The sequence below is a fragment of the Gigantopelta aegis genome, chromosome 15, assembly GCF_016097555.1.
Source record: "Gigantopelta aegis isolate Gae_Host chromosome 15, Gae_host_genome, whole genome shotgun sequence".
Lineage (NCBI taxonomy): Eukaryota > Metazoa > Mollusca > Gastropoda > Neomphalida > Peltospiridae > Gigantopelta > Gigantopelta aegis.
Window position 1 is genome coordinate 41,235,398 of NC_054713.1, and position 25,396 is coordinate 41,260,793.

The 25,396-nt window shown below is 38.1% G+C and overlaps 1 protein-coding gene across 3 annotated transcripts in view; it reads left to right on the forward strand.

Annotated features, from left to right (window-relative positions):
- The window catches only part of LOC121390456 (ephrin type-B receptor 1-B-like), a 138,048-nt gene that overhangs the window by 36,381 nt on the left and 76,271 nt on the right, over nt 1-25,396 (forward strand). For all 3 annotated transcript variants that reach the window (XM_041522275.1, XM_041522276.1, XM_041522277.1), the window contains exon 2: nt 3,891-3,988. In XM_041522275.1, coding sequence (XP_041378209.1) covers nt 3,891-3,988 — 98 coding nt within the window. The remainder of the gene's footprint in view (nt 1-3,890; nt 3,989-25,396) is intronic.

The window sequence follows — 25,396 nt, forward strand, 5'->3', positions numbered from 1 at the left end:
GGAAGGCCAGATGGCAAACACTACAGTAGAACCAAGAAAAAGTTTTCTTTTCTTAGAAACCATTCACAAATATCAACATTTTGAAAAGGACACGTAGCTCTTGACAAAAAACCCTTCCCTCTCCTGTAACATTTCATAGTGCAAAATAGATCTGTTAATTTGAATAAATATATATAGTATTAGTATTACTCTTTGTAATTTAATTTGTGATGCTTAATGAGATGTTTTGTTATGGAAATTCCCTCCCTTTTTTTGTTTTTGTTTTTTTGTTTGTTGTTGTTGTAAAATGACTCTAAAATTCCCAAAGTCAAAGCCATGGACATCAAGTCAAATTGGAGAAATAAAACTCTAAAAATTGACACCCATTGTTAAACATTCACTCCTTCATTCTTGCAAACGTTTACGTTGTCCATTTCCACCTGTAGAGGAAGTACACTTGATATGGATTTGCAACTTAACCTGTACCAGTGCACTCCGTGTTTCTGTATATAGACACACAACAATAAACAATATACTGCATAAACAATAACCAAGCGATTCCAGGCTTCATGTGTACAGTACACAGATGGGTTTTTTAACCATGACCCACTCCCAGGGGAAACATCTGGGGGCAGTTATCAAAATAATATTCAGCTAAGGGCTGGTCCAACAATTGCAGGGCAAGGTGAAAGGTGGGGAGGGGGAGGCACATAATTTACTTATCTGTTGATGATGGTATTAGAATTGTATTGTATTGATAATGAATTATTTTGCTTTTATGTAGTGGAACAAAATTCTCCAATATCCTCCAAATCCCACTATTGTGATCAATTCAGTGGGGGGGTTTGAATCCCCCTGCTTTTTTAAGCATGCACTGATGGCTGAAACTGGGTGGGATGTAGCCCAGTGGTAAAGCGCTCGCTTGATGTGCAGTCTGTTTCAACTTTAGGATTGATCCCCGTCGATGGGCCCATTGGGCTATTTCTTGTTCCAGCCAGTATGTGGTATGTGCTGTCCTGCCTGTGGGATAGTGCATATAAAAGATCCCTTGCTACTAATGGAAACAATATAGTGGGTTTCCTCTCTAAAACTACATGTAAAACATACCATATGTTTGATATCCAATAGCTGATGATTAATAAATAAATCAATGTGCTCTAGTGGTGTTGTTAAACAAAAGAAACTAACTGATGGCTGAAAACTATTTCCTCTGTTTATTAATTGAAAAAACCATTAAATATTGCTCCATGTGGCTTAAGCAATTTACAGAGAATAACGAATGTATCAGTTTAAAAAAGACATCATTTTTGTTTGTTCATGTGTGACATTGGTATTATGCTTTAATGCGATCAGTATCTTCCAGTAATGTGCATTTTGTATCCATAGACTGCTATCTGTTTCAATCTGTATGTAGTTGGGACTCTTGTTAAATGATCAGTGTAGCAAATATAGAGATCATTTTAGTTCAGTCCGATGTGACATTGTCATTGTCCTTCAGTACACTGAGTTGTATTCATTGTTGTATATAGATTTTCATCAGTACATATCTGGTTGGATATTAAGTACTGTGAATGGATTCAAACTCCCGTTAAGTGATTTATGTTCAAAAGAGCTGATATAGATATTATTTTTTATTAATATGCAGGGTTTTTTATTGCATTGATACAAATGTTCGTTAATTGTTCTTCCAGTATAAGCTGTTTCAGAATTGTTTTGTTTAACGACACCACTAGAGCAGGGCCGTAGCTAGGATATTTTGGGGGGGGGGGGGGGGGGGCAATGGAGTAGTTAATAGTCTCAAACTCCTTTTCTTTAAGTTTCTATGTTTTCTGAATTTTTTCGCTAGCTACTGCCCTGTACTAGAGCACATTGAATTATGAATTGTTAATTTTAAGATGTCAAACATTTGATCATTTTGATATAGTCTTGGACAAAACCTGCTGCTTTTCTCCATTAGCAGAATGATATCTTTTATATATTAGCAATTTCAGTGTAATGTTTTAAAATTATGTAGTAATCTCCGAAACTTGCATAGTGAATCGCGACATGATGCTGAAAATGTTCCTTGATGTCGCTCGCTCGATGCACGGTCGGTTTGGGATCGATCCCTGTCAGTGAGCCCATTGGGCTATTTCTCGTTCCAGTCAGTACACTACGACTGGTACATGCACATCGAACATTTTTTTATTTTTTTAAACAAACATTCCTTTCCTTTTTTCTCTCTGTAGGTGAGCTGACAGTATTTTTGTCACCTGCTTCTCTCAGCTTACAAAATGTGAATCAAACTGCTTAGATATTGTTCATCTGACGTGATACATCACATATCTTGAACCAAAACGTTTATTTGCATCAAAATCTTCTTCTATTAACTTGACGTCAATTTGTCACATTCCCCCATCTCCTGCTATTTCTTCTCAGGTGTCTGTAATACATATATTTATCACATCTTTCCCTTTTTTTCTTTTTTCCCTTTCTCTTTTTTTTTCTGTTACACTTTAAATGCTATCGTTTGATCGACGTGTTGAGGAATGAATCTGAATGCAATGGGTGATGCGTCCATTTATGATTGCTTTTCCTCGTCCAATGTCTCCAATTTCTCACCACCACAACACAGTCTTTATGTCTCCACAGATCTTCATTGTCCAGCTGGACAGAGATGGCCACTTGGACAAGGTCCATAACAATGGACGGACATTTCTACGGCTTTTCCAATAAGCAGACGTCAAAAGAGTCTTCATTGTCTCTCTCTGTCTTTCCTTTTCGCGCTTTGATACGGTAATTGAACCTGCGATGATCATTTGGAGGTTCTGGCCGTGGCGCAAACTAAAGGTGTGAAATAAAGGTGCTACTGATGATGGACAGGTGGGCACAGGTGAAAAGGATGGGCTGACAAAGGTGTGAAACTGTCAGGACAAAACGTTGCTGGTGTGACAATGATGTCCGATGGATGAAGACAATTTTTATTTGGAATTGTGATATTCATATGCCTCGAATTAGATTGATCACCTGATGGTCAAGTCGTAATCGCCAAGTTCGACTGGATAATCGCTGTATGATAATGGCCGCCTTGGTTAATGAATAAATTATACTGTTGTCGTGTGGCTCTTTTGCGATGAGGTGTTAAAAGTCGAAAGCGGACTTGTAATAGTAATTGACCGTAATCGTGGTTTTATTTCGGGGAATCCGGATGTTAAGAAGCGTTAATTAGGTTGTCAGGTGGCCGAAAATAGTTGATGGATGACATTCTGATTAAATATTTTATGCTGGTTCAGTTAGGTTACTTCTTAATTAAGTGATTAAAAAGTCCTATCTTGATAGAGTACATGTGTTTATTAAAAAGTTTAAACCTGACAACTTTGTACATTCCAGCGGGCGAGACGTAGCCCAGTGGTAAAGTGCTCGCTTGATGCACAGTCAGTTTGGGATCGATCCCCATTAGTGGGCCCATTGGGCTATTTCTCACTTCAGCCAGTGTACCACAACTGTATCAAAGGCTGTGGTATGTGCTATCCTATCTGTGGGATGGTACATATAAAAGATCCCTGGCTGCTAATTGAAAAGAGTAGCCCATGAAGTGGGCGAAAGCGGGTTTCCTCCCTCAATCTCTGTGTGGTCCTTAACCATATGTCCGATACCATATAACCGTAAATAAAATATGTTGAGTGCGTCGTTAAATAAAACATTTCCTTACTTCCTTGTGTCATAATTATCAAGTGTTTTGACATCCAGTAGTCAATGATTAAAAAAAAAATCAGCGTGCTCTAGTGGTGTCATTGAACAAATAAGTAAGTTCTTTATGTATTACATGTATGTGCTAGTTTGTGTATGATGTATTTGAAGAATTGGTTGATGGCTATGGATTAACAAGTAGATCTTTTACTAATGTGATTTTGTTTTCTCTTTGATTGCAGTTGTTTTATTGAACACAAAATTATTACAGAGGTTGGATTGGACTACGCATATAGAAGCACAGACACCAAACCCAGACATCAATGGAGAAAACCAGGGGGTGAGTACACAACAAATATTAAATGACTTGTTTGCAGCTACATGTAGGTGGGTGGTGGGGTAGCACTTTTAAAGAAGAAAAAAGGAGAGAAAAAACCCAACATTATTTATATCAGTATCCTTTAAAAACATTTTCCTATGAATCCACCAGTCTTAAAATGAAAGGATTTGGATACCACCCCTTCTACCCATTAATGTCATGCTACCCATCTAACCCCCTTCTGATTACCTCCCCTTTCCCTTTTCCCATTTGACATCATTTGCATGGACATAAAGTGTTATGCAAAAAGGAAATGGTTTATTAAATAAATGTTATTTTTGCATAGCCTATAAATGGATTCAGTTATCAGAGCCTGATGTTGCATCCCACTCTGTGTATGATTGTGTACATGTAACCAGTATATCAAATGCTGTGGTATGTGCTGTCCTGTCTGTTGGAGAAATCCCTTTCTGCTAATGAAAAAAAAAGGTAGTAAGTTGCCTCTGAAGACTAACAAAATTACCAAATGTCTAACATCCAATAGCCGATGATGAATAAATCAGTGTGCTCTAGTGATGTCATTAAACAAAACAAACTATAACTTTTGTTAATTAATCAATGTGCTCTACTGGTGTCATTATAAAGAAAACAAACTTTTCTCTTTTTCCCTCCACATTTTGAACAGTGTGCACAAACTATCGTCAAAAAGGCGCACATATACATGTGCCGTGGTTGTCGAAAACTGCTGTTACTAAGTGACTACCCCTGTTGTTGTCGTTGGATTGCATGGAGTATGTTGGTAATGGTTTTAAGTGCAGGTCAAGATGGCTTGTTAGCGTTGATTCAGAAGCTCACACAGGCTGTTAGCGCAGTCCTGAAAGCTGGAATACCATCAGCATGTGCCCATCAGCCAGTAGATCTCTCTGTCTACACTAGTGTTGATGTCAGGAAGTCCATAACATAGACTTGAATCAAGCAGATCCCTTATGATGTCCGCTAGGTACCGTGTTATAGAAGAAAATAATTTGATTTTGACACAGTATTGGCCTTGGTGGGAAAAATAGATTTAAGACTGGTAGGGCAACTCTTCTGTATATTTGCCAGTTTTATACAATATATTTATATCAGGATTAGACTTAGGTTTAACATTTTTACGGTTGGGGGTGGGACGTAGCCTAGTGGTAAATCGCTTGCCTAGTGTTCAACAAATCCACTAACCCTCGGTCCCAGCTAGTGAATGTTTAGTCTGGGCTAGTGAAAATTATCAACTGTGTTACTATAATACATTTGAAGGGGCGGGATATAGCCCAGTGGTAAAGCGCTCACTCGGTGTGTGGTTGGTCAGGGATCGACCACCGTTGGTGGGCCCCATTGAAATATTTCTCGTTCAAGCCAGTGCACCATGACTGGTATATCAACAGCTGTGGTATGTACTACCCTGTCTGTACAAATAAAAGAATCCTTGCTGCTAATAAAAAGAGTAGACCATGAAGTGCTGACAGCAGGTTTCAAAATCTGTGTGGTCCTTAACTGTCTGATACTGTATATCTGTAATTAAAATGTGTTGAGTGTTACTTAGGTTTGGATTAGGTTAGGTTTACGATTATATAGATCTGAGAACAATTCAAAAGGCTTTATATGCTCATTGCACTTTATGGCAAAATTGTTTTACCATATACCACAGAAACTAAATTCTGTTAATTTAATTGAAAATATATTATTACCTAACAAGAATGATCCAATAAGGGATAGAAGTAAAATAAAAAATGCACCCCCTAAACACGGGTCCCTCCCCAACCCATGTAATTGCTGGAACATCTGTCATATTCTGCCCATAGTTGTGCCCTGTTTGAACAAACAAAATTCTTATAGTTGCATGGAATGATGAGTGCTCCAAGTGCAGGAGGAAATATCAATCACAGACACAAAGTAGTGTCAATAACTCCCATCAGCCATGCCGCCACTTCCTGCTGTGATGGTCAGATGTGCATTATGTAAACAGCTCCATGGCTTGTAACAACACCGGCACTGAAACCCTAGGCAGGCCGATTCCCACAACTAACTCAGTGGAAAGTGGTTCTGTGTAACAGCATGTAAAATTATGGTAGTGTGGAAGAAATCTCTCTTTCTCTCTCTGTCTCACTCTCTCACTCCTCACTCACTCTCTCTCTCACTCACTCTCTCTCTCTCTCTCTCTCTCTCTCTCTCTCTCTCTCTCTCTCTCTCTCTGTCTCTCTCTGTCTCTGTCTGTCTGTCATTCTGTCTGTCTCTCTCTCTCTCTCTCTCTCTCTCTCTCTCTCTCTCTCTCTCTCTCTCTCTCTCTCTCTCTCTCTCTCTCTCTCTCTCTCTCTCTCTCTCTACACCCTTTGACCAGGTGCAGAGCAGGTGTTCAGTTCTACCCTGTCATCTTCTCATCCTTATTCATATTATAATATTCCTTTTGACCCCCCCCCCCCCCCCCCCAAAAAAAAAAAAAAAAAACCCCGCCACTTATCATCTTACCCACACAAGCACAAAAAGACTAAACATTTTACCACATTTATCACAACTCGACGAGAAAAACTTCATTCCGGGCTATAACCTCTCTCGATAGCTGACAATTCAATAATTCTGGTTCGCTGAAAAACACTGAAAAAAGAAGCCTTTTCTTGCCTATTATTCTCGGAAGAACGTTTTACTATTATCGCAACAGATAATTGGATTCAAGCTCTCTCTTTTTTTCTTTTTTTCGTGCTGCACTAACATTCATTTTCGTTTTCAAGTGCTCAGCTGATGTGTCGTTGAGTAAACTCTACGAGGTTTACCATCGACCGTCCGACAATGTTGGTTCCCGTAATCACCTATTCAGTTTCGTCTTGCTTGTCTCGACCATTCACTGGCCAAATCGTGTTATCCAAATTTCATTGCCAGTGCCTCAGACCTGTTTTGTGTGATTGTTTTCTCGCACCGAGGTGAGATTTCACGAACGTGCTTTTTAGTCAGACTTCTCTGTGTTTGGTAATCAGACATCCGGTAGCACAGAGGCCCTGGTGAGGATTTAGAAATAAATATATATTTTTTTAATTTATATATAGTTTTTAAAACTTTATCCTAATATTTAAAAGAAAAAAATATTTGAAGGGTGGGGTAAGGTGTTCGAAGTGAAATAAACTATATTCTACCCCAAAAAAGAGCCCAGTCATTATCTGATCATTATAGATCTGTCTGATTGATGAGGCCATAACAAGGATTTTGTTTCTTTTAACACAAGAATGTATTTGAATTGTGTAATGTCCTGTTGTAGAAGTTAAAAATACCTTCCTCCGTAAGCCAGTTATACATGTGTATTAACTTGAACAATTGCCGAATCAATCAATCGATCTTTGGGTGGGTGAATTAGTCAGTAAGTTGGGACGGGACAGCCCAGTGGTAAAGCGTTCACTTGATGCATGGTTGGTCTAAGATCGACCCCTGTCGGTGGACCCATTGGGTTATTTCTCGCTCCAACCAGTGCTCCACAACTGGTATAACAAAGGCTGTGGTATGTACTATCCTGTCTGTGGGATGGTGCATATAAAAGATTCCTTGCTGCTAATCAAAAAGAGTAGCCCATGAAGTGGCAACCGCGGGTTTCCTCTTTCAGTATCTTTGTGGTCCTTAACTATATGTCCGACACCATATAACCGTAAATAAAATGTATTGAGTGTGTCGTTAAATAAAACAATTCCTTCTTTCTTTTAGTCAGTCAATCAGTCAGTCAGTTAAGTCAAAATGCTAACTGTGAATAGTCAATTGTAATACACAATGGTCATCACAGGACTATATTTGTTAAACCAAAAAAAACAAAAAACAAAACAAACAAACAAACAAAAAAAGAAGAAAAGATTTCCGTGTCATCTTGGCTTTGTACTGTTTTGTTTTCGAGTGGGATATGTACACAGAATGTTTCCTTGAGCTGACATAAAGGCATTCTGCTTGTTTTCTCTGGAGGACACAACGGGCAGACATTTTGTGTGGTGTGTGCCAACGGTTTACACCAGGTGCAGACCCCATTGCTTTCAGCATTTCAAGGACAATGAAAGTCCTGCTTCGAAACATTTGTCTGCTAGGTTTAACAGCAGCTGCTGGGTGGAGTAGGAGTGGTGAATCCAGGCCTGGAGGATCAGGGGAACTGTCCCCTCTAAAAATATCGTAGTGCCTTTTTTTTCTCTTTTCATTTATTTTTTTATTGGAATATACTTTTGATGAATTGGTCCATGTGCCCTTTCCAGTCTTATGTCTGATGGCTTAACCACTACATCACCGAGGCCGGTTTGGATGTTCCTTAAACCTGGACTTTTGATTTGATAGGGCGGGACATAGCCCAGTGGTAAAGCGTTTGCTTGATGCGTGGTCGGTCTGGGATCAATCCCCGTCGGTGGACCCATTGGGCTATTTCTCGCTCCAACCAGTGCACCACGACTGGTGTATCAAAGGTCGTGGTATGTGCTATCCTGTCTGTGGTATGGTGCATATAAAAGATACCTTGCTCCAGCCAGTGCACCACAAATGGTATATCAAAGGTCATGGTATGTGCTATCCTGTCTGTGGGATGGTGCATATAAAAGATCCCTTGCTGCTAATCAAAAAGAGTAGGTCATGAAGTGGCAACAGCAGGTTTCCTCTCTCAATATCTGTGTGGTCCTTAACTATATGCCCTCCGCCATATAACTAAATAAAATGTGTTGAGTGTGTTGTTAAATAAAACATTTCCTTCCTTCTTGAACTTTTATTTGATCTCATGGGAGTTCAGTTTAGTGGGGTTTCACTGTAATGTATCAAAAACGTTTGATTTGCCATGTTCTAATACTTCTATACTGGTATTTAAAAAGGGTCTGTGAAAAACGTTCAGTGTTGAAGGGATTCCAGTTTACAGAGTGTCTGTTTTTGAAGGGTTTCACCGTATATTAATTGTGATGCATTTCTTGCAGAACCACCTCCTCTTAGCAGCATTGTCATTGGCATATGTTTCCATGGAAACACATGTCATATTCTATGCAACATTCTTCAAAAACAGCATATTGAATGAACATCATTATTCTTACATTCTTTAGATTATATAAATTCTTATCTTATTAAAAAAAAAGAAACTCTTTTTACACTAAATTTAATATTTTCTCTTTTATCCCTGACACTTTGGACAGATGCTTTCAAACTAAAGCATTCTTTAGAAAAGTGGTATTCAGTAACTTCTTTCAAACCACATTAATATTGCATGTGTGACCTTCTTTTGATGAAAGCTGTTTTTTATCTTCTTTTTTTCACTATTTGCCATGTAATTCATATTCAGCTTTTGTAAGATGCCAAGACTAGAAAATAATAAATAAGACATTTTCTGTACGGCGTCCTTTCACTTTTATGCATTTTCCACTTGAACGTAAAGCCGTTTCTGCGAAGTATTCATATTCTGTGTGCGAAACATCGCCATTAAATAGACGAATTACATGAGCAAACATTGAAAGAGAGGAATACAATTTCTGAGACGGGAGAGTTCGCGTATCGGCAGTACAAAAGGACACCGATATAATTCCACGTAACTAGGCCATTAGTATTCGAGGAAATGGCAGTCCTCGTATCGATGTCGGAGAAAGCTTTTTAAAGTGAAAAATATTGGACGTTTATTTGACTCAGTCGTGTAGCCGAGATGGATAAAAAGAATGAGTGGGTTGGGTTTTTTCCTGTCTTTTTCTTTAACTGAAAGTTGTATTTGAAATATTGCCCTTTTTTTTTGGTAAAGGATTTCATTGAATTCACATAGGTTAGAGGATTAGGCTGTCCAAAAAAGGAAAAAGAGAAGAAAAAAAATGTTTTCATTTGCTGGAAATTAAGTTGTCATTTTATTGATTTTAAATAGTGGATTGGTTATTTGAGTTAATTTTTAAAACAAAATTTTTATGTGAATTAAAAGATATTTAACTAGGTTATGGTACATAAAATCTAAATTGTTTTTAAAAGATTGTCTAAAGAAATAACACCATTAGTTTAAAAAATCATTCTCTTGATTACCTATACCCATAGTTAATAATAATAAAAAAACCTCATCTATTTTATTTATTAATCATTAATTAATATTAAGTCTAGATTGGAATATTTGCAGTTCTTATTAAATAGTGAATTTTAATGATTCTTATAGGTCATTGCAATAAAATATACATGATTATTTACATCATATTGTAAATATTCTAATTTGCCTTTAAAATAATTATAAAAATCCTTTTACTTTCTATAAAAAATTACATAATGATTACAAGAGTTATGTCTTATATATAGCACCAGTTTAATGTATTTGTTGTATGCATACATGTACATTACACTGAGTGCACTGGTTAATTATGGTATTATCTTTCCTAATTAAAAATTAAAATTCTAAATTTCACAGTCTTTGCCATGTGCCTCAAGTCAAATTTCGCAAATAAAACCCAGATATGCATAAAAGTTCGCAGGAGGTTAAAATAAACATGAATACAACAGTCTGTTGAAAGTTTGGGGATTTTACAACGGGAAATATTTTGTGTAGATTAAAGTATATTTATATTTATTTAGGGCTTATTTGTCAGCCTGAATAAACTTGACTGGTACCATCTGTTGTGGAAAACACTAATATTTTGGTTGCAGTATTTATCTGCACCATTACCAGTCTACCTCAAAAACTGCACCTGCGTATAACCAGTCTATTTTTCTAAACTGCACGCCAGATTAGGCCAACCAAAAAATATCTATTTGAGCAACTTGCAGACATAAAAAACCCCACCTCAAATAAAGAAAATATATATAATAAAAAAGAAAGAAAAATCCCCCAAAGCAAACCCAGTAATAAAAATAAATCATTAACAAGATAAAATGGCCAATGACTGACTTATTGCTGAAATGGTGGTATGGTTGCAGTGAACCAATTATGTTTTCAGTGAAGGCCGTATTTTGTACACAAGTAGCAGCCCCTCTGTGTGCTGTTTGTGCCTCTTTGTTTTGAAAACAAATAACCAAGCTGAAATCTCCAAACCGGAGAGATGGAGTTGAATTTGTCTTGTGATAAAAATGTGAAGAAAAAACAAATCAACCGTTCTTCGTTAAAGATTAGGTCTATTTTTACAAGAAAAATCCATCTTGCTTCTAGATTAAATAACACAAAATATTTAAGTGGTGAAATATGATTTATTTTTATATTATGGCACGATTAGCTGAATTCTTTAATAAACAAGAAAATGGAGAGAAAAATTACAAAGAGTGGGGGGGGGGGGGGGGGAGTGGTTACATTTAACTAAAAACAAGGGCACAGTAATAGTTATCTAGCCAGACAGAAAGGGAACATCAGCAGTAAAGTGGAATATTACATTATATTGGAGGGTGTGTGTGGTTGCTAGTAATGACCCTGACGTAAAATAGAAAGGCATGTTTTCTATGTTATCACAGCTCAAGAAATTAATATCGTTATCTCTGTTTTGAACTAGGAAAATAATACTTTTACAAAATAATCTTGACAGATGAATAGTTACATGTAACCCTCAGATAATGTCTGCTCAGATAATGTCTGCTCGGATAACGTCTGCTCACTCACTTTTAGCGTCATGATAAACAACTTAAATTACAAATTGCATCACAATGTCTGAAAACTTCAGATTTTTAAAATTAAAAACCAGACTGATACATAACCATCTGTTTTTGAAATAGTTAGGTTTTAGTTGGTATATTAAAAAAATAAAAATAGTTTCAAAGTCGGTGTAATTTTCGTATAAATAAATAAATATAGTTTAAAAAAAAATTATATAACAGACAAGGATGCCTTTATCTGTCCATTAATTTTGTATAATTTTTCTTGTTTCCATTTCTCAAATGTTATTTCTGCCATCACAACGAGTTATTTTGAATATGATTTAACAAAGACATGATTTTTTTTCCCTATTTAAAACATTCACATTTATAGAACTGATAGAACAATTGTTTTGTTGAAGCAATGAAAATCTGTTGGGGTTTTTTCCCCAAGTAGTCTGGTCCATTTCAATGTTCTGTTTCACCTTTTTATCATGCACCAAAAGACCCAGTGTTACATATTGTGATTGGCTTTTTTTTAATGCACCAATAGTATGGTGTGTAACAAATCTGTAACCGATAACGGTTTAGTCTTTTGATAAAAATATTGTTGGCAATTTAAAAATAATAATCTTTAAACATTTTTTGTATGCTTTTAAGAGGGGGAAGGGGGATGGGGGGATAACATGAAAGAATATAAGTTTATAAACATGTAAAAATTATGATATTTGTGATCAACCCAAAATGCTTGTAGAAAAGTAGTTTTCTTTGCCAGTCCTTTTTGTTTCTAACCACCCCACCCACCTCAAACAAGAAACAACATTTTGTCTGTAGATAACAAGAAGTGTTAATTGTGGCCAAGCAAACTGACCCACCTTTGCACCATTCTAGACACATAAAGAATCTGTAAGCATAGATAGGACTCGCCAGCACAACTCCGGAACATAGAAATAAGTCTAACACATTTCCCCCCAACTGCGCTTTAACCAGCACATTGATGTCCTGAGAACTAATCTGTATCACAAATTACCTTGATATACGAACAGATAAATTAACTCTTAACTGGCCACATGGGCATTCATTACATACAGATCAGGGGGAGGTCGGGTCATTGTAGGGGGGTGTGTGTGTGTTTATGGACAGTCCATACATCCTCTGCTCTGACACAGCAGGGCTACTGCTACCGCGACAACATTTCGCCAACGTTCAAGGCTCAGTTAACTAGCGCTGTAGTGTGGAACTGTGGGAGTCAGATGATCTATATGGCACTAAAACTGATAGGAGGAGACCATGGTGTGGATTCCTGATGGAAGATAAGATTGTTAGTTGTCGTAAGATTTAGGATCATCTGATTAAAAAAATTTCCCCCTTTTCTTTGGACTTTGTTGAGGTCAGGTAAATGTTGTTGAATAAGTGCAGGTTAGATAGTCGGGTAGATATGCTCAAGATAGGTGGGTGTAGTCAAGATAGATGGGTGTGGTCAGGTAGATGGGTGAGATGAAAGTCAGATAGGTGGGTGAGATAATAGCTGGTCAGGTAAATCTAGTTGAGTGGGTATGTTCAGATAGTCAGGTGGGTGTGGTCAAGATTGGTGGGTGTTGTCAGATCGGTGGGTGTTGTCAGATCGGTGGGTGAGATAATAGCTGGTCAGGTAAATGTAGTTAAGTGGGCATGTTCAGATAGTCAGGTGGGTGTGGTCAAGATAGATGGGTGAGGTGATAGCTGATCAGGTAAATGTACTTGAGTGGGTGTGGTCAGATAAGTGGGTGTGGTCAGATAAGTGGGTGTGTTCACATAAGTGGGTGTGTTCAAGATAAGTGGGTGTTGTCAGATCGGTGAGTGAGATGATATAGCTGGGTGAAATGGTGGATGGATGCACCATTTAAATTCCATTCTCATCCATTCACTTTCGCAGTCCGTTCAGTTCCTTTGCTTTCCATTCTATCGATACAATGAAATTTGTTTTTATCTGAACATGCATGTGCATGTATATGTAGCTGCATGGAACGATTACAAAGAGTATATTACCCACCACAGCACTTAACATTATTATAGTCGGTGGTTTCAAAAAGTGATTAGTTTTATAGCAAACAGTATCTTGATTGTTTGGTTTTCAGTAATGACTGTAGACTGGTCTATCGCTGTAAGTTCAAAGTAAATGTCAGTTAATAGAAGTTGGGTCAGCAATCAGCAGGAGATCAGTGCGCGATTCACTCTCGAGAGACTGCTTTCCAGTCTGCAGATATTGATGAGGTTTTTAAATCAGGAAACCAGAATAGCAGTAGTAGTTCATAGAGACCGGCCTCGGTGGCGTTGTGGCAGGCCATCGATCTACAGGCTGGTAGGTACTGGGTTCAGATCCCAGTCAAGGCATGGGATTTTTAATCCAGATACCGACTCCAAACCCTGAGTGAGTGCTCCGCAAGGCTCAATGGGTAGGTGTAAACCACTTGCACCGACCAGTGATCCATAACTGGTTCAACAAAGGCCATGGTTTGTGCTATCCTGCCTGTGGAAAGCGCAAATAAAAGATCCCTTGCTGCCTGTCGTAAAAAGAGTAGCCTATGTGGTGACAGCGGGTTTCCTCTAAAAACAGTGTCAGAATGACCATATGTTTGACGTCCAATAGCGAATGATAAGATAAAAAATCAATGTGCTCTAGCGGTGTCATAGAGAAAAGTTCATAGAGAAAAAACCTAACTAAAAAGAAACTTAAATGAATAGTTAAACAGCTTACAAACTGTGCTTTATAAAAAAGAAACTTAAATGAATAGTTAAACAGCTTACAAAGTGTGCTTTATAAAAAAGAGGTTTCATTTTGAATACAGCCGAACATGGTTAATTGGTTCTCCAGGGACGGGATGTCACCCAGTGGTAAAGAACTCACTCAATGCACAGTCGGTCTAGGATCGATCCCTTTCAGTGACCCCATTGGGCTATTTCTCGTTCCAGCCAGTGCTCGTACGACTGGTATATCAAAGGCCATGTGATGGTGTATATAAAAGATCCAGCCAGCGCACCACGACTGGTATATCAAAGGCTGTGGTATGTGCTATCCTGTTGGTGGGATGGTGTATATAAAAGATCCAGCCAGCACACCACGACTGGTATATCAAAGGCTGTGGTATGTGCTATCCTGTCGGTGGGATGGTGTATATAAAAGATCCAGCCAGCGCATCACGACTGGTATATCAAAGGCTGTGGTATGTGCTATCCTGTCGGTGGGATGGTGTATATAAAAGATCCAGCCAGTGCACCACGACTGGTATATCAAAGGTTGTGGTATGTGCTATCCTGTCGGTGGGATGGTGTATATAAAAGACCCAGCCAGCGCACCACGACTGGTATATCAAAGGCTGTGGTATGTGCTATCCTGTCGGTGGGATGGTGCATATAAAAGATCCCTTGCTACTAATGGAAAAATGTATCAGTTTTCTCTGTATGTTATAATTACCAAATATTTGACATCTAATGGCTGATGATAAATAAATCAATGTGCTCTAGTGGTGTTGTTAAACAGAACAAACTTTGGTTCCTCCAGTAAGTCATCACTTGTATGGAGAACTGGTTGGGATGGACATTAAAAGCAGTGAATCCACCAAATCTATGACCTTTCTTACTTCGATCAAGAGCTTTCCAGTCCCTGTATTTTTTTTTAAAGAGACTACCATACTATTCTTTTATGTATATTTCAAGAACAAATTTCCTTCTACATACTTCATTGTAATTGGTCATTACAAAGCCATGAAAAACGATTGACATTTCAGACCATCTCGTATGACAGTTTCACTTTGTGGAAAAAAAGACAAGACATTAAATTTCTTCTCTGAAAACAGTTAAATCTTTATCAGTGAATGTATTCCAAAAAATCCATCACATAAACAATTTACCCATAATTGATTTTTGACTGTAACTTGACTCCCCTTTGACATAAATCAAGATCTCATAAAGATGGCCGAGATAGATTTGCAGTGGCATTGTATTTCTTGGTTGAATTCGTAATCGTGAATTATTCATGCACTTTGAAAGCGTGTGGACTCAGTTCTTTGAAGAGATGCGCATTTCATGTCGTCGTTTGCTCGTTTATCAAGTTATCTAGTTACAATGCATTCCACACAACTATCTCCATTATTCACAACCATTGTCAGATGAAATATACGAATATATCATACCAAACAATACAATAAGTGTGTATTACATATCATTCAAACAGTATACAGCACATGTATCATTCAATATAACATATGTTACGTATTATCTAAACAGTGTTGTAATATATGGAAGCTCTTTATTTGAAAGAAAGAAAGAAAGAAAGAAATGTTTTATTTAACGATGCACTCAACACATTTTATTTATGGTTATATGGCGTCAGACATATGGTTCTCTTTATTTGTTACTCGACCTTAATATTAAATAGGACAATACATTACATTGTCTTAATTTAGAAGTAACTTAAATATAAAAGCAAGGGACAATATTTCAAAATATTTACCTAAATTACCCATTGTTTGATAAATGGTAGCGAATAGGGACGTGATACTGGGTTACATGTTCCCTGTAATATGATAAATCTTATAAAACAGTCATCAGTCTTCACACCTGTTAGCTCATGTCATACTACAAAAGAAAATGTCTTAGTGTCATTAAAAAATGAAAAAAAAAAAAAAAAAATATGTAGTTTTTTTTTTAAAATAAGGATTAAAAAAAAAAAAAAACACATGGAAAAACAAAAGAAAAAAATAATCCGAAAACAAAATTAAGCAACAAAAAAAAAAAAATGAATTTTTGAAATCTCAACAAACCATCAACAGTGTTATGGAAGATACTACATGTACTACTAAACCAGAGGAAAATGCATTGATCGGCAAAAACCCAAAGGCCCTGATTCATTTTGGTTTTTGAAAATCAGATTTCATTTTATGATTACGATTGCGGGAGGCTGGTTTCCTCCTGCGTGTTTGGCGATCGTCTTGACAAAATGACTGCAAGGCACGCCGCTCCACGACCGACACTTGAACCTAATGTTCTCTTGATTAACCCACCATCGTGGGCCAACATGGTGGGCCAGCTAGGCAATGCTTTTAATAAATCTCCAGTTTGAAGAGCACTGCTGCTGCCACGGCCGCTACTGCTGCTGCTGTTGTAGCTGCCTGAAGGCATCTCTGTGATGCAGGGTTTTCAGATGCTGCAGGTTGACGATGCGGTGTGTTAGCAACACGTACTTCGGTGTTCGAGGAGATTATTCTGATAAGAGTGGTCTTAGTCATACCGTAATGTAGCCTCGTACTAATGGGATGGATCGGTTTATACTGGTTATATAACTTATGAAACAATGACATAATGTGTACATGTGGGCTTGTTTGTCTTGTCTTTCTCCATCTCTGTTCATATTATTGGGTGTTTGTCTCTGGTTGTCTGTCAGTCAGTCTGTCTTTATTTTTTATTTTTTATTTCTGTCATTCTTTGTCTTTATGTTGCTCTTTATATCTGTGTTATTTGTCTCTCTCCAAATCTCTCTCTCTCTCTCTCTCTCTCTCTTCTGTCTGTCTGTTTTTTTCTCTCTCTCTCTCCCCCCTTTTGTTCACACTCCACTCTTTTTTTTTTCTCTCACAGTCACACACTCAATCTTTCTTTCTCTCACCGTCTCTATTTCGCACTCTCGCACACAAATGTACTCTCTCAGTCCATCTTAAATAGCTAGCGCTCAGGTCTGTGCAGTCATTTGTATATTACAAAAACTTATTAATCCAAAAAGCTATGGTAGCCTATCTGTTAGTGTGTTTCCTTCTGTCATTACCTTATAGTGTTACTCGTTACTCCATCTTATATAGCTGCTGGTTAAACAATGTGCTGGGGAGCTGTCAAAACAAACAACCAACCCAAGCATTCCTTTCCTTCGACATGTACATTGTACATCACCTTAATTGCAATATGTTGTTTAGAAAACACTGTCATCATAAACCTGATAAACCATCCCTGTGTTATCGCTGGGAACCAGTCGGGTTTCAGCTGCATCTGTCATAAATTGTATTAACTAAACACCTACTATCATCTGACCACTGATAACCTCTGCCGGTTATCTCTTCAGACTTACAAATCAATCCATTAGCTGTCACCTTAAATGGGTTTTGGGGTTTTTTTTTACTGTTTATTTTGTGTCCTTAATTTCACTATAAAGATGTTTTTTCTTATATGGTGTTATTTTATTGGGCTGTTACATGTAATGATAAAAGATGGGAGAGGGGGGGGGCGGGATTTAGCTCAGTCAGTTGAACCCTCGCCGGAGGTGCTTGTGTCGCAGGATCGAACCACCTAGGTGGATCCATTCAGCTGACTGGGAATTTTTTTCTCATTCCAACTAGTGCTCCGCAACTGGTATATTAAAGGCTGTGGTATGTGCTTTCCTGTCTGTGGGATGATGCATATAAAAGATCCCTTGCTGCTATAGGAAAAATGTAACGGGTTTTCTCTCAATTACCAAACGTTTGACATCCAATAGCCAATAATTAATAAATCAATGTGCTCTAATGGTGTTGTTAAACAAAAAACTTTAACTTTGATAAAAGATAATTAAATTGTTAAATGTCACCTGAAATGTTTTATTTTATTATTATTTGTTAATTTTATTTTGTATTTTGAGTCACAGCAGGAGAGTACTCTTTGTCACAGATTGTTCATTTTTCGATTGGTTTTTCCAAATGGTTATTATATTAATTAATTAACTCTTCTACGTCTTGGTCAGCATGACTGCCAGAAGGGTTTTTAAACGTCCGTTTCGGTCAATACCTGTTTCCTCTTTAAAGCTGGACACTGATCACGATAAATTAAAACTCATTTCTCTCAAGATGTCCGTTCAGAGTCCGTTTGCAGCATGACCAGCAACCAGTGTTTGCATTCGGCCCGATCGCCTTTTCTTTGACCTCGAATATCAAATAAACTTTATTTTACAATTCTATCATTTATCAATTTTTCTTTTTGCCGAGCACACAATGTTTGTTCTTCACGATGGTTGTGTCAATAATGGCGATCGCGGCCAGAAATGAATTTCCTTTTCCCGAACAAAGAACGTGCACTTACATGGTGATAAATGCATCAAAGAAAACCTTTTCTCTTCATCGCGGTTGTCCAGACAGTACAATAAATAGCCGTATTGAATTCATTTACATGCTGGGGTCTTTCTCTCTCTCTCTTTTTTTTTTTGTGTGTGTGTGTGTGTCATGTGGGATAGAGTGAGTTTGAATGTCGTGTTTTCAGAGTAATATCCTCTTTCTTAAGTGCTCAATTCTTCCATTTGACAATCGGAAAAAATTTGTCTGTTTTTGAAATGGATCTCGGGTTCTTTTGTGTCGCAGCGGGGCCAAACAGCATTGATAAAGTCCTCACCAACGGGGAAACCACGGGGTAACTGCGATTGTGGTGAGATAAGCCGTGGTGTAGGGATTTAGCTCTTAATACCAGCCACCCAACGACTCGAGGACCTGACCCCTTGAAATGGTCGTCTTAGCGATATTTGGAGATCTTATTTACCCCTCAACCACGACGGTGGTGTGAGTCTTGGTTTTGTGTTTGTCGGACACCGGTCAAGGGATAAATAAACGTCTATTGTGTGCGTGCTGTCCAGTTTTTCAAAGCTGGGGTTTATTCTTCAGTTGTTCCCCCGTGATATTTGATCCTGTTCAATTGTATCTGTTTGATCACACTGATACAAGAAAGATATAGTCTTTGTCTTTAAGCTTATGTCTGAGGTACAGGAGGTCATGGGATCAAATCACACTCGAGGGACAGATTTTGAATGGATACATTGTGTTGTTGTCATGCCTTCAAAGTGTTTGTTATAACTAATGGGGGTGGGTGGGATCTAACTCAGTTGGTAGAGTGTTTTGGGTCATAGGATCAAATCCCCTCAATGGACTCATTCTCTGACTAGGTTTCTTCCCATCCCTACCAGTGTTCCCATGGCAGATGTATTAAAGGCTGTGGTATGTGCTATTCTGTCTATGAAAGAAGTGCAAATAAAAGATCCTTGTTTCTTCTTCATAACAGTATTTTATGTGGTGGTGGCAATCTTTTTAATCTCCTCAGAGTTTTTTCCCAACCCAACCAGTGTCCCGTGTGTGTTATATTAAAGGTCGTGGTATGTGCTGTTCTATCTGTAGGAAGGTGCATATAAAAGATCCTTGCTTCTATTTCATAACAGTATTTTATGTGGTAGCAGCAATCTTGAATCCCCTCAGTCTGAGTTTTGTCCCAACCCAACCAGTGTCCCATGAGTGTTATATTAAAGGCCATGGTATGTGCTGTTCTATCTGTAGGAAGGTGCATATAAAAGATCCTTGCTTCTACTTCATAAGAGTATTTTATGTGGTAGTAGCAGGCTTTTCAATTTAACCTTATATGTTTGACCCCAAAATAGCTGCAGTCGAAAATGTGCTAAGATGTTGTTAATCAAACATTCCTTTCCTTTCTTTCAATTACTATTATTATTACTACATCTGTCCTGGGTGGCCATTACGGACCGGTTCCACCGTATTACATCTCTGTCTGCCTTCATTACGTTTTTTTCTAGATCATCTTGCACTATTTATGACTTCATTATTACAGACGTAAGATTTATTGTAACTTTCGCACCATTGTTGAATCGGTTTTAGCAGGAAATCTGATTATTCTTCATTTATTTTTTAATAGGTTTTTTCTTCTTCTTTTTTTTGTGTGCCTTTCCGACCCGTCATTTCCCTTGAGGTTCACACCACATGGCAGGTAATTTGTGCACGTCTCGCAAAAAAGTTGGTTTTAATGTCTTTAACACATGACGATTAATTGTGCAATAAATTTGCTACATAATGAGAAAATCAGAAATCATTTCAGATGTAGCTTTTTTTTAGTAGATATGCCTTGTTCTTGGGTTATCAAAGACTGTGGTATGTACTGTCCTGTCCTGTCTAAAACTTCACCTTGTTCTAGAGATATCAAAAACTGTGGTATGTCCTGTTTTGTCTAAAACTATGCCTTGTTCTAGGGTTATCAAAAACTATGGTATGTACTCTTCTATTCTGTTTAAAACTACACCGTATCCTAGGGTTATCAAAAACTGGTATGTACTGTCCTGTCTTGTCTAAAACTACAACTTATTCTAGGGTTATCAAAAACTATGGTATGTACTCTCCTATTCTGTCTAAAACTACACCTTATTCTAGGGTTATCAAAACCTGGTATGTACTGTCCTGTCCTGTCTAAAACTACACCTTATTCTAGGGATTATCATGTGACCACTTCTTTATTTTTTTTTGCAGATATATTAAATATAAAGTGCCATATTTTTACTGATATACTGCTTATATCATTTTTATTTTTTTAAATGTTAACATTATCAACAATGGAAATTGAGTTGATTCATGAGAACCTATACGGATTCAGTTTTGCATAAACATAACTCCTCTGAGAAGAGTTCTAGCATAAAAGCAGACAACTGCTGCAGGTTGGGCTGCTGTTCTGATTACAGATAAGTCTTTTTTACCATCGTCATTGTTGGTTCAGTGTAACCGAGTCTTTCTATTCTCTGTTCACTTGGCATTGTGTTTCACTCCTCCTTTCACTGAAGTGATGGCTAGGGGAGATAATCCTATCTAAAAGAATGCCAAGGGAGATAAATTACCTGAAGTGTTGGCAGGGGAGATAACCCGATCCGTGATAACGTAACCTCGCGGGAAGTAGTATATCTCGAAGCTGTAGGTTTGACAGGAGAAAAATGTGTTTTGTCTGTAAATATTACGTAAGTTACTGCTTAAATAGATAATGCGGTTTCGTAAATGTAATAGCCACTCACCCCTTTCAGTGTCTGATCCTTCGATTAACATTTTTTTTGCCCTCTCTTCTCATGTTTATATATATATATATATATATATATATATATATATATATATATATATATCCCATTGTGTTATTGCATAGTGTGGTATTGTTGTTCTTTGTCACTGTCAACAACAATAGTCTACATCCATTTCAGATTCATAGCCGCCACGTTATGACCCTTCCTGTCGCCACTGTTACCCCCTTAGTGACTAAGCCAATGCATACTATGTCACTGTTATTCATGTACATCATTAGTGGGGCTGGGATCAGTTCCCGTCAGTGTGCCCATTTGGGCTATTTTTCGTCCCAGCCACTGCTCCACAACTGGTGTAACAAAGGCTGTGGTATGTACTATCGTGTCTGTGGAATGGTGCATACTATCTAAGATACTTCATACAGTGTGGAAGTTCTCATACCCCACCTCACCTCACCCTACCCCACCCTGTTAACTTCATGCTGTCTAAGATACTTCATATACATTTGGAAGTTCTCCATTGACAGTTTACTTTATACTTATTCACCATAATCCGCCACTTAACATCCACACCTATCTTAACCTGACCCTTCCTGCAACACCCCCACCCCCACCCCCACCCTGGTTACCACCCTACTCTCTAAGCTATTTCATACTGTGTGGAAGTTATACATTGACAATATTCTTATTGTATTGATTCACCATACTCAGCCACTGATTTCTCTCCCCCCTCTTGATCTGACCCTTCCTACCCACCCCTCATTACCTCCCTACTGTCTAAGCTACTTCATACTGTGTGTAAGTTATCCATTGACATTACCATATCATATTCAGTGACCATAATTAGTTCTCTAAATTCTCACACCCATCTTGATCTGACCCTTTCTACCCCACCCCTGTTACCACCCTTCTGTCTAAGCTATTTCATACTATGTGTAAGTTATCCATTGACATTACCGTATCATATTTAGTGACCATATATAGTCACTAAATTCTCACACCCCTTCTTGACCTGACACTTCCTTCCCCACCCCTGTTGCCTCCCTACTGCCTAAGCTACTCCATACTGCGTGGCAATCATCCACAAACAAAAGCCTGTCATTGAGATAACTGTTGAATGGCCAGGACACTGCAGGTAGTCCAAAACGAAGATACCTTGATACCTGCACAAGTCTTTGATCTGTGATAACGAGATAGGTGTGCGCCTGCGTGATCACTGCTTCACTATCAGTTTTCCTCCATACAGCTGCCAGTAATGGTTACATAAACATTATTTTAAACTATGGTTATGCAAAGTTGATTTAAAGGACTACAAAGCTTATAAGGTCACTCAAGAGAAATTTACAAATAAAGAGTCTGCACGTAAAATGATCATAGTCACTTTTACCATTTTTGTAACTGGTCTGATGCCCTTTATTTTTGGCAGTCAGTCTAAATTGCCCAAATCTGTTCAAATTTTGGACGAGCACTCTAATTTTTTGTTTACACATGTCATGATCAACTTGGGACTAATTTTTTCCAAATTCTGCCCACCTCAAACCCCCTCCCCTCTGTCCCGGAATTAGTCACTGGCGAAGTTAAGAGGTTAAGTCCAGGATGGGCATGCCTGAACCATTTTTGGATATGTGCATGTAAAAAGAGTTCCCAGTTCCCATGCAGTCACTTTTACAATTTTGAACACTAACTGTGTTAGTTTTTTTTACCATTAAACCTAATCTTTCATTGTATATTATACTGTACTCTGATCAATGGAACCTGTTTCACAAAAACACAGTGAAACCATGTTGCCAATAGATTAAGATAGTGAAGGGTGGTGGAAAAATCTATTTCACCAAACTATAATGTTGATAATTTTGCCAATGGACTCAACAGATGTACACATTTATATATATTTATTCAGATATATTATATTATATATATATATATATATATATATATATATATATATATATATATATACAGCTGATGATTCAACAATGTACTCAGATGTTACGCATTCCTGTCTGTTTTATTGCATTTATTTTATATAAAGAACTGCAAAAAGTTCATTAAAACGATCAGACATCTGTACTCACTCCGATTATTAATCGGCTATTGCTGAGGTGACCGTAAACCAACGTATCTCCTCCCTTGTCACAGGACTGTTTTCCTACGAGCCAGAGCAAACTTTTATTAGAATTATCAGATAATTGCACCAATATTAATCAAAATGTTGGATCGCTGTGTTATTTGAACACGTTGTCTACGACTGATTTCATCTCGCCCAGCACCGTGTCGACCTTGGCATCATAATCAATATCGGGAGTATGTTTAATCATGTGATTTCATGGCGAGATATAGTTCAGTGGTAGAGTGCTCGCTTGGAGTATATTTAATCATGTGACTTCGGGGAGAGATATAGTTCAGTGGTAGAGTGCTCGCTTGGAGTATATTTAATCATGTGACTTCGGGGAGAGATATAGTTCAGTGGTAGAGTGCTCGCTTGGAGTATATTTAATCATGTGACTTCGGGGCAAGATGTAGTTCAGTAGTAGAGTGCTTGCCTGAGGTGTGATGGGTCATAGGATGACCCTTTGTTTTTAAAATCCATGTCCTAACTACAGTTAAATTTGTTTTATTTAATGACACCACTAGAGCACATTGATATATATTAATCATTGGCTTTTGGAAAGTTAAAAAGTTTGTTTTGTTTAACAACACAACTAGAGCACATTAATCATTGGTTTTTAGATATCAAACATTTGGTAATATGACATATAGTCTTAGAGAGGAAACCTGCTATATTTTTTAGTTAGTAGCAGGGGATCTTTTATATGTACCATCCCACAGACAGGACAGCACATACCACTGCCTTTGATATACCATTTATGGTGCATTGGCTGGAATAAGATATAACCCAATGAGCCCACCAATGGGGATCGATCCATACATCAAGTGTGACCATACATTAAGTGTGACCATACATCAGGCGAACACTTTACCACTGAGCTATGTCTCTCCCCCCCCACCCCCCCAAACTACATTGAAATCTCTCTAAACGGGAAAGTGCACATAAAAGATCTGATGTTGCTGTATCAGTAGGAGTAGATGGGCGGGACGTAGCCCAGTGGTCTAGGATCGATCCCCGTCGGTGGGCCCATTGGGCTATTTTTCGTTCCAGCCAGTGCATCACGACTGGTATATCAAAGGCCATGGTATGTACTACCCTATCTGTAGGATGGTGCATATAAAAGATCCCTTGCTGCTAATCGAAAAGAGTAGCCCATGAAGTGGCGACAGCGGTTTCCTCTCTCAATATCTGTGTGGTCCTTGACCATATGGTCTGACGCCATATAACCAACCGTAAATAAAATGTAGGAGTAGCTTATAGTAGCTGATGGTTTCCTCTTTTCTTCTCTTCCAACCAAATGATGGTACCAAATAGCCATAGTTTAAAATGTGCTGAGGTGTCATTAAACAAACATTCCTTTCCTTTGTGCAACTGATTTCATCTCGGCCCAGCATTGTGATGACCTTGGCATCATAATCAATAACGGGTAGAATGTTTAATCATGCGAGGTGTTGCTTGATTCCCGTTTCTCCCAGTTCCGACAGTTTTTGATATATCTTCATGTCGCGCTGAGTGACGGCTCCCCTGATTGGACGTGTTTCCCTTCCCAGTGTCCTCCTTTGAGTAACTCTAAAATCGCATCGACGCGTAATTGATATAGTGTTCTCATTTGACTAATGTTGATATAGCGACAAGGAGATTCCTAACCTTATATATAGACATTAGTTTGGTTTTCATCACAGTGCCGATTCAGATGTTTACCATTGTTTGACCCCCAGTGACCGATGTCTTTTTCGAGCTGGGGGTGTCGTTAGACATTTGTTCGTTCATCCATCTGTCTGTCTGTCCGTCCGTCTGTCCGTCCGTCCGTCCGTTCGTTCGTTCGTTCCTTCATGGGGGCGGGACATAGTTGAGTGGTACAGCGCTTGCCTAATGCACAATTAATCTAGGATTGATTCCCGTTGATGGACCCACTGGGCTATTTCTCGTTCCAGCCAGTGCTCCACAACTG